The 9259-nt window shown below is 39.2% G+C and overlaps 1 protein-coding gene across 21 annotated transcripts in view; it reads left to right on the top strand.

Annotated features, from left to right (window-relative positions):
- LOC104590018 (ATP binding microtubule motor family protein) overlaps positions 1 to 8429 on the top strand; it is a 30226-nt gene extending 21797 nt beyond the window's left edge. For all 21 annotated transcript variants that reach the window (XR_016076684.1, XR_016076687.1, XM_088888880.1 and 18 more), the window contains 3 exons: positions 7398 to 7522; positions 7703 to 7781; positions 8184 to 8429. Coding sequence is in view for 19 of the 21 variants with exons in the window: in XM_088888880.1 (XP_088745006.1) it covers positions 7398 to 7522; positions 7703 to 7781; positions 8184 to 8285 (306 nt within the window). In the remaining 2 variants the exon portion in view is untranslated. The remainder of the gene's footprint in view (positions 1 to 7397; positions 7523 to 7702; positions 7782 to 8183) is intronic.
- The last annotated feature ends 830 nt before the right edge of the window (positions 8430 to 9259 follow it).

Below are 9259 nucleotides of genomic sequence, written 5' to 3' on the forward strand. Positions count from 1 at the left end.
GAATGATGGATAATTGTTGGGATGTGGGTCTCAACCCTAGGGCCTCTCGATGTTCTTCTTGGAAAGCTATTCATGAACTCTTACCTTTTATCATTCCATTTTTCAAATTTAATGCTTGTGTAGGGAATAAAGAGTTGTTTTAGGAAGACACTTGTAGGGGTTCTTTTTGAAACCTAACTGGGGTTACCGGTTTTTGAAATCGAACTGAAGCCAATCGGTTAACCGTCGGTTTTTTATTATTTACAATATTTATTATAGAAAAATATATAAATATATAATAAAATACTAGAAAAAAAAATATAATATTATATTTTAAATAATAAATAATATATTATATATTATAAATATATATTTATATATAATTTATATTTATTAATTTATAATGTATAGAAAATATAATATATATATATATATAATATAAATATATGTATACCGATTGGTTCGGTTAACTACCGGTTTTCTAGTTTGGGTAACCAAAATCGAACTGGTACCTTCGGTTTTTTTTAATGTTGAACCAAAAATGAATCGATCGGTTTGGTTAACCTAATTTTTGGTTCGGTTTCGGTTGGTTCATTTTTTCAGTTTTTTTTTGCTCACCCCTAGGTGCTTGGGTCGATGAGTTTTCACTTAGAGATAGGTTCCCTACCCTTTACTTCCTTTCAGGAAATAAAGAGAAAGTAGTCTCTTCCATTTTTATTAATAATTCGTGTGATCTGGGATCGAGGAGAGGGTTAAGGGAGTCGGAAATGGAGATGGTGGATGAACTTGTTGCGCTCTTAGGGTCGGTTTATTTGGACCGATCTTGCTTGGATAGTAGAATTTGGAAACCCTCCCCCTCGGTTGTCTTCACTTGTGTGTCTTTATGATGTCCTTTAGTCCGCTAACCTTGCAGGGAATTTTCCAACAAAGGAGGTTTTGTGTGGTCTTGTACCTCCCAAAATCAGGGCTTTTTGCTAGGAGGTTGCACTTCGAAAAATCAATACTTAGGAGTTGTTGCAAAGAAAAAGGCCAAACATTTGCCTTTCACCCCATGTTTGTAGCCCCTACTTGGGTTTTGGTGAGACAATCACACACCTTTTAGCATCTTGTCCTTTTGTGTCTTTTATTTAGTCTTTGCTTCTCTTCTCCCTTTGGTTGTAGGTGGACCCCTCTCCTAGACGTGGTAAGCCTTTTTGACCCAAACTTTTACAAGCAACCGAAGAAGTGTGGTAGAATCATGTGAAGAGCTACAAGAGCAACTGTTCTTTGGTCAGTATGGGAAGAAATATAGAATAGGATCTTTAAGAATACTAAAAGATCCAAGGAGGAAGTTGTAGATGGAATAACTATTAAGGTTATTCATTGGTTGAAAACAAGTGAATTGTTCAAGGACTTCTCACCTGATGACCGTGGTGTATGGACCTAATGATTATAGGGAGAGGAGGAATCTATGGGAAGAATTGGGGGATGTAAGGGAATAATGGGATGGACCGTGGTGTTTAGGAGGCGATTTCAATGTAATTAGGTTTTCGGAAGAAACAAATAATCCTAGACAGAGGGTGACCACGAGCATGAGGAAGTTTAATCAATTTGTGGAAAGCTTTGAACTTAAAGAGATTCCATTGGCCCGCAGTAGTTACACTTGGTCCAATTTACAAGTGAATCCCATTTGCTCTAAGTTGGACATGTTTCTTTTTTCAGTGGATTGGGAGGAACATTGGGGTAGCTTGGCCTTTAGAGCACTTCCAAGAGTAACTTCAGACAACTGGCCTATCATGATTGGTGTGGAAGAGATGGGAAGCACAGGGCCTTCCCCGTTCAGATTTGAGAACATGTGGCTACTTCACCCGGGTTTTATTAATAAAATCAAGGAGTGGTGGTTAGAGAGTGACCCTGAAGTAGAATGGAAGGGAATGAGATTCCATAAGAAATTACAACTATTGAAGGGTAAAATCAAGGAATGAACAACTTAGAATTTGGGAGGTTGGAAGAAAGAAAGCAAACTGTAATTGATCAATTGGAAGAGTTGGATGAGGAGGGAAGGGGAGATTTAACACAGGAGGACAAAGAACAGAGGTGGAATCTGTGGAAACAACTGGAGGATGAATTGTTTAAGGAGGAAATCAGTTGGAAATAGAAGTCAAGGTGTGGGTGGTTGAAGGAGGGGGACAGGAATACAAAATTTTTTCATTGCTTGGCAAGTGGGAGAAGAAGGAAGAATTTTATTTCAAACTTGGAAATAGAGGGGATAACCTTATATGATCAGGGGGAGATTGCTAGGGAGTTTGCTAGCCACTTTAGGGCTATATACAAAAAACCCTTAAGTAATAGGGTATGGATTGGCCAAGGTCGAGATCAGAAGATAGGGAGTGGTTGGAGAGAAAATTTGAGGTGGAGGAGGTTAAGGAGGTAGTATTCTCCATGGCTAGATCAAAGGCTCTGGGCCCAGATGGTTTTACGATGGCATTCTACCAAGATTGTTGGGAGGTTTTGAGGGAAGCTAATGATGGTCTTTGAAGAGTTCCACAGAAGAGGAGTGATTAAGCCGGGGTTGAATTCCACATTTATTGCTTTGGTTCCCAAGAAGAGAGAGGCAACACATCCAAGGGATTATAGACCTATTAGCCTAGTGAACAATCTATATAAGATCATTGTGAAGGTTTTGTCCCTCAAGATTAGACAGGTGCTCAATACCATCATTTCAAATAATCAAGGAGCTTTTGTGAGGGGCAGGCAAATCACTGATCTAATTCTTATAGCGAATGAGAGTGTGGAGGACTTCAAGAGATCTAAGAAGAAGGGGGTGGTCTGTAAGCTAGACTTGGAAAAAGCTTATGACTTTGTAGACTGGTCCTTTTTGTTGGAGATGATGACTAATTTTAGGTTTGGAGATAGATGGTGCAGATGGGTGTTGGGGTGTATTCGGTCTTGCCACTACTCTATTTTGGTGAACGGAACGGTGGTAGATTTCTTCCCAGCATTGAGGGGAAAGTATACCATTAACAAACTTGTAGTTTGCAGATGATACGATTTTGTTTTGTGAGGGGGGGACATGAATTGGATTAGGAATGTGAAAGTTACAGTACAACTATTTGAGCAAATGTCCAGTCTGAAAGCTAATATTGACAAAAGTTGTGTTGTAGGCGTGAATATGGGGGAAAATGAGATCCTTGAATGTGCAAATTTTTTGGGGTGTGGAGTATCGAATTGGCCTTTGATTTACCTCAGTCTTCCTCTAGGAGATAATCCTCAAAAAGGAAGTTTTTGCACTCTTGTAGTGGAGAGGTTTGAAAAGAGACTTGCTTCTTGGAAGAAAACTACCTATCTCTTGGGGGAAGAATTGCCTTAATCAGGTCTTACCCTAGCTAATTTGCCCATCTATTACCTTTCAGTCTTTAAGGTGCCTGCAAGGGTGGCTAGCAAGCTGGAAAAATTAATGAGGGACTTCTTGTGGGAGCCGAGAGAGGAAAAAAAGGATCATAGGGTTAGATGGGAGATGGTGTGTAGGAATAAGCAGGATGGAGGGCTAGGCATTGGGAATATAAGGAAGAGGAATTTGGCTTTGCTAGGGAAATGGCTATGGAGGTTTTCTTTGGAGAGGGAGAAATTGTGGACTAAGATAATTTGTAGTATTCATGGGCTTGCAGAGATTGGTTGGGACTTTGAAATTCTGGCTATGGCTACAAGAGCATCACCCTGGAAATCCAACCAAGTTATTTTGCCTCTCTTCTCTCCTTGGATCAGGTATTATTTACATTCGGGTAATCTCATAAAGTTCTGGGAACATGTTTGGGTTGGGGAGACCCCTTTGAAAGAACAATTTCCGGCTCCATTTGCAATCTCCACCCTAAAAAATAAACCAATTACCAATTTCCTCATTTCTTCAAACTCAAATTCTGGGTTTGGTTGGAACTTGGGTTTGAGAAGAGCACTCAGGGACACAAAACTGGATAATGTTTCTTCTCTTCTGTCCATTCTTGATGGGATTTTCTTGGAACCCAAAAAAACAGATGGTAGGATCTGGTCTTTGTCTCCCTCTGGATCCTTTACTTGTGCATCCTTCTTTAAAGCCCTGATACAACCAGAAATTCCTATTGGACTGTCATTCCCTATCAAGGAAGTGTGGTGTACGCCTATACCTCCAAGGGTTGGGAGCTTTTGTTGGGAAGTTATCCTTGAAAGAATCAAACAGGTGACTTCAAGGAAAAAGACCCAATAGCTGTTTATCTCCACACTGTTGTGTTTTATGCAAAGCTGCTGGTGAGTCTGGGTACCGCTTAATAATATCTTGTGTTTTGGAAAAAAATATTTGGGATTGGTTTGCTTCTCTATTTGGGTGCAGGTGGACACCTCCAACTAGCCTGTAAAACTTGTTTTCCTCTTCACTTGTTGAATGCTCAACGAAAAGATCAAGAATTATGTGGAGATGCGTGAGAGCTGCTGTTTGTTGGACTTTATGGAAGGAAAGAAAGGATCTTCTCGGAAAAGGAGGGAGGCTTAGAAAATATGGTAGAATTGATTTATATAAGAGTAATACACTGGCTGAAGACAATGAAGGAGTTTACAGATTTTTCAACAAACGATTTGCTAAGAAAGTGGAAAGAAGTTGCTAGCTCAGTTACAAGGAAGAAGAATTTAAATCTCATGTGGAACCCTCCACCTCCTAGGCTTGTCAAACTAAATTTTGATGGCAGTAGCATTGGGAATCCCAGGCCTTCGGGTATTGGGGTGCAAAGATCCAAAGAAATTAAAGTTAAGAAACAGATTATAGAAGGAGATTCTGCGGTTGTTGTGGATTGGCTGAAAGAAGACACTTCCAAGATGTGGAGCTACAGCAATGAGAAAAGAAAATTCAAGTGGCTGATTAAGGATATGGAAGTCCTATGTACTTGGGTTAAAAGAAATGCTAATTCCTTTGCTGATGGATTGGCTAGGCAAGGAGTTTTTAGAAATTTTGGGTTTTGGGCTCAATTGTAAGGTTTTGAGTGTTTAATTCAGATGTATTTCTGTTCTGGGGAGTTAAGATTCTTTTGCTCCTCTTTTTTTTTTTTTTGATCAATAGCACTTTCATTAATTCATCAGTAGAAATTTACAAGTGGAAGACAAACACACTTATCTTCCAAGAGTCACAAAGAACTTCAAGAAAGGAAAGAAGAAAATACAAAGATACATGGACACTAACATTACAACTTAGCCCAAAACAAGGAATCCCTTTCTGCCCCTTGTTTTGCTAAACCGTCAGCTAGGGAATTAGTTGATCTCTTAATCCAACATGTCTTAACTTCCATCTCCCGCACCAGCCATTTGAATTTCCTCTTCTCATTGTTATACTTCCAAAGATCATTTTGTTCTTTGGTCAGCCACCCTATCACCACCTCTGAATCCTCTTCAATTATAAGTTTCTTGATGTTCAATTCCTTAGCTTTTCGGGCTCCTTTCATAACTGCACATATCTCAGCTCTAAGGGAGTCACCCACTCCAATTGGGCCTGAGAACATAACAGAGATGACCCAATTTTCATCTCTAAAAACACCCTCGATCCCTGATTGTCCCGGGTTTCCCTTACTGCATCCATCAAAGTTTAATTTCAAGAATCCACTAGGTGGGGGTGGGGGTCCAAGCTACACTCATTACTGACTTGGTCTGCGTGCAACTTGCAATTTCACCCCACTTCCTCAACATGTCATCCACAGTGTAATCTGTGAATATTTCCAGAGATTTCAGCCATTGTACCTCCCTAAACTGTATGATAGCCCTCAAATCTGCTGTCCCTCTCTGAGTTTCTGAGAATATCCTGGAGTTTCTTTCTTCCCACAGTGTCCAACATACTGCAGCCCTTAGTCCTCTCCACATTGTCCTTCCCCTTTTTAACCGCCACCTGAAGGAGGGGGCGAAAAGGCCCTGCATGTCTGATGGGGGATTCCAGCTACATCCAAATAAGGAGAAAGCCCCATCCCACAATGACCTCGCGAAATGGCACAACACCATTAGGTGAAAACCAGTCTCCCCATCTGCTTTACACAGAACACACCACTGAGGTGACAAGCAAGTATTGGGTATCTTCTTTTGGAGTAGATCACCAGTGTTGATTCTTTCCAGATAGGCTTCCCAACAAAAACTACCAACCCTAGGAGGTATAGCTCTGCACCAAACCTCACCAACAGGAAAAGGGGACAGGGTAGGACTGGTGGACTGACTTAAGATTTTGAAGAACGAAGCACAAGAGAAAATGCCATTGGGGTTAGGTGTCCAAATTCTAGAATCCGCCCTAGTGGGGTCTAAGACAACGTTATCAAGAAGTGCAAGAAGGCTCGAATTGTTTGGCATATATTATGCCTTTAACTTTCCAAAGCACAAAGTCGAACTTTGATGGCAGCTCTATAGGTAATCCAGGCCCATCGGGTATAGGGGGAGTATTTAGAGATGGGGAAGACAGGATTATTGCCATTTTCAGGGCCAATAGGAGAAGGAGATCCATTAAGCACAGAGGTGATGGCTTTACTTTAAGGCGTAAGATATGCCAAACAATTGGGGCTGCATCCAATGGAGATTGAAGGGGACTCTAAGCTGTTAATGGGGTGGATGCAGTCAGGTTGTTTGGGAGCATGGAAATATAGACAGATGATAAGGGAAATAATCAATATAACGAGGGAGATTGGTGTGTTCTTTAAATGGATAAGAAGGTCAGGTAATGGGCTAGCGGATACCTTAGCAAAACAAGGGACTGTAAGAGAGAACATGTTTTGGGCAGTGTTGTGTTGAATCGGTCAGCTTCATAATAGGAGTTGACAGTTGTACTTTGACATCAGAGCAGAAATTGCTTAGTAAATACAGAAAGGTTACAATCTTTGTGATTATTTAAAGTTCCAAATTCATGTCACGCTACTTTAAACTTTCCTCCCCCAAACCCATTAAAAATCTGCAATTTTGGCCAGAAGTTTTTGCCCCCTACATTGCCTTGCTGAAGTTTTTTATGTAGCCTGTTATTTGTATGTATTGTTTCAAATTCACTATTTTCTAGCAAGGATTAAAATATCGATATACCCCATACCCAGAATTGGATATTAGTGTGTATACATTTGGCTGATACTTTATTTTACATGAATGAGAAAGACCTAGGCATTATTCCCAAACCTTGACAGTATCTGTTACAGCCTGCATTTCCATGGTTGCTGATATGGATACAATACACCCCATTTCATATCGATATTTTAACCCTTTCCTTCTAAAAATATTTGTGGCATTCTATGATACTTGTATATGGGTACAGGTTCTGTTTCATGCTTAAATACTTCAATTTTTAATGTAAATTTTAATTTCCAACATAGGCCAGCAGGTCCTTGGTTTACATAGGTGACATGTTTATTGCTTTTTTTTATTCTTATGAATTAGTGTGTTGAGCTTTTCCTCCCTTGTAGGAAGTGTTGTGTAGAAGGATATCACTCGATGAAAATGTAGAATCCACTACCATTGAAAATATTGCAGAAGGTGAACCTGAGCAAGATCGTGCCACTAAAACTGAGAAGTTGGGGAAACCCAGAAGGTAAGTGCAAACGAAAACATTATGCATGGTATGTTATTTTTTCTTGTGCAAACGAAATACATGGCCTAAAATTGGGAGGTAATTGCATTGAACACAACTAGACAACAGTTTTGGTTTTACTTCAAGCTGCATGTCATTTTCTTACCCGAAGTCCTAACCTAGTTTTTTTTTGGCAACAAGGAAACTTCAACCTGCTTCATCTTTATTGTTGAAAGAGATCAGTGGTTTGAACTTGGAAGATGAAAATGAGAAACCAAAGGTGTGTCTTACATTTCCTGTTCTGATAGTTTGCTATGTCTTGGAAAGTTATGGTAACCAAGTCTTGGAAAGTGATCCCTCTATTTATCAAAATGGTATGCATAGTAGCATACCTGCTCCCTAAAATTTTGAACTATCTATATCTGCTTTTGATAGTGAACCAATATAGGATGGGCAAAGCCAATTTTTAACTACTTGGACAAATCTAACCTCCTGATCACCTTTTTCTAACAATTGTTTTAGATATATGCAAGTTTTTTTCGTCATTACTATGATTTTTGTTTGCTATGAATAGGTGGAATGAACCCTAAATTACTTGTTTGGAATGGAGACAGCATCTGCCTTTTTGTCAAGCAACCCATTGATTAAATCATTAATTACTAAACAATGAAGTAATTTTCAGGGAAATAGAGCGGGTGAAAGGAAACTATCAACTGGGGAAAGAGGACGATCACAGGGTAGCATTTCCCTGCTGAAGTTGATAAGGAGTAATTTCCATAATTAATCTGATGTTGTAAATATTATCTTTTTGTATTTTGCGTTTTCTATGTGAAAATGAGAAATGAAATTTTATCCTGAAACTAGTCGAGAGAAATGGGGTCAAAATCTGTTCAGAGGTAGCTATTAAAACATAATTTCTCTTCTAGTCATTTGAGAATTAGATTTGGTGTTACTTTAGTTCACTTGTGCATCCATGCTTATTTTATTTTTTCCCACTGTTCCCATGCATTTTATATACTTCGAACCTTGACCCATCTATGTGTTTCCCAAGTGTATCTGATAAAATGCCTTTCAAATTCCCATACCAGCCATGTGATTTCTCGGTTAGAGTTTTGTTGCAAAGAGCACAAGCAAACGAGAATGGTTTGAGACCTCGGGGTAGGTAATAATGCCGTGTAATTGTATCAGCCTATCAGGTTTTAACCTGATTAAACAATGTAATTCTCTTATCCTTATTGCACCTAAGGTTGCATTTGGTTGCAATGCAAACTCAAATATGTACATTGCATATTTACCCTTTTTTCAGTTCATGAATGCAAACAGAGTTTACATCATGGTTTTTAAGTTACCGGTTTGGATGGTTTGACCGTTTGACCTGAATGGCTGGCCCCGTTTTGACAAAAATAAAAAAAAACTAAAAAATTGGAAAATGGTCAAAACCGTTTGAATGGTTGACCGGCCGGTTCAGCAGTTTGTTGACCAAAATCAATGGTGTTGGGGGAAAAAGCGATTTTGGAGAAAAACGGAACCGGTCAGGTGACCGGTTCTTGGTTTTTCCGGTCTGATTTGGTTTTGAAAATAGTGGTTCAAATTTTAAACCGTTTTTGCACTTTTGTTTATTTGAAATCTATACAAAGTGTGGGCCCACCATTAAATGCTTCAACTATCTTATGCTCCAATGACTTGACTTTGGTCAAAAAGTTAATTATCAAAAGAAATTGTATCCAAAAAATAGGTACAATAATGCTTGCAAATATG

Source organism: Nelumbo nucifera, chromosome 5, assembly GCF_055504915.1.
Source record: "Nelumbo nucifera cultivar China Antique chromosome 5, China Antique-T2T, whole genome shotgun sequence".
NCBI classification, from domain to species: domain Eukaryota; kingdom Viridiplantae; phylum Streptophyta; class Magnoliopsida; order Proteales; family Nelumbonaceae; genus Nelumbo; species Nelumbo nucifera.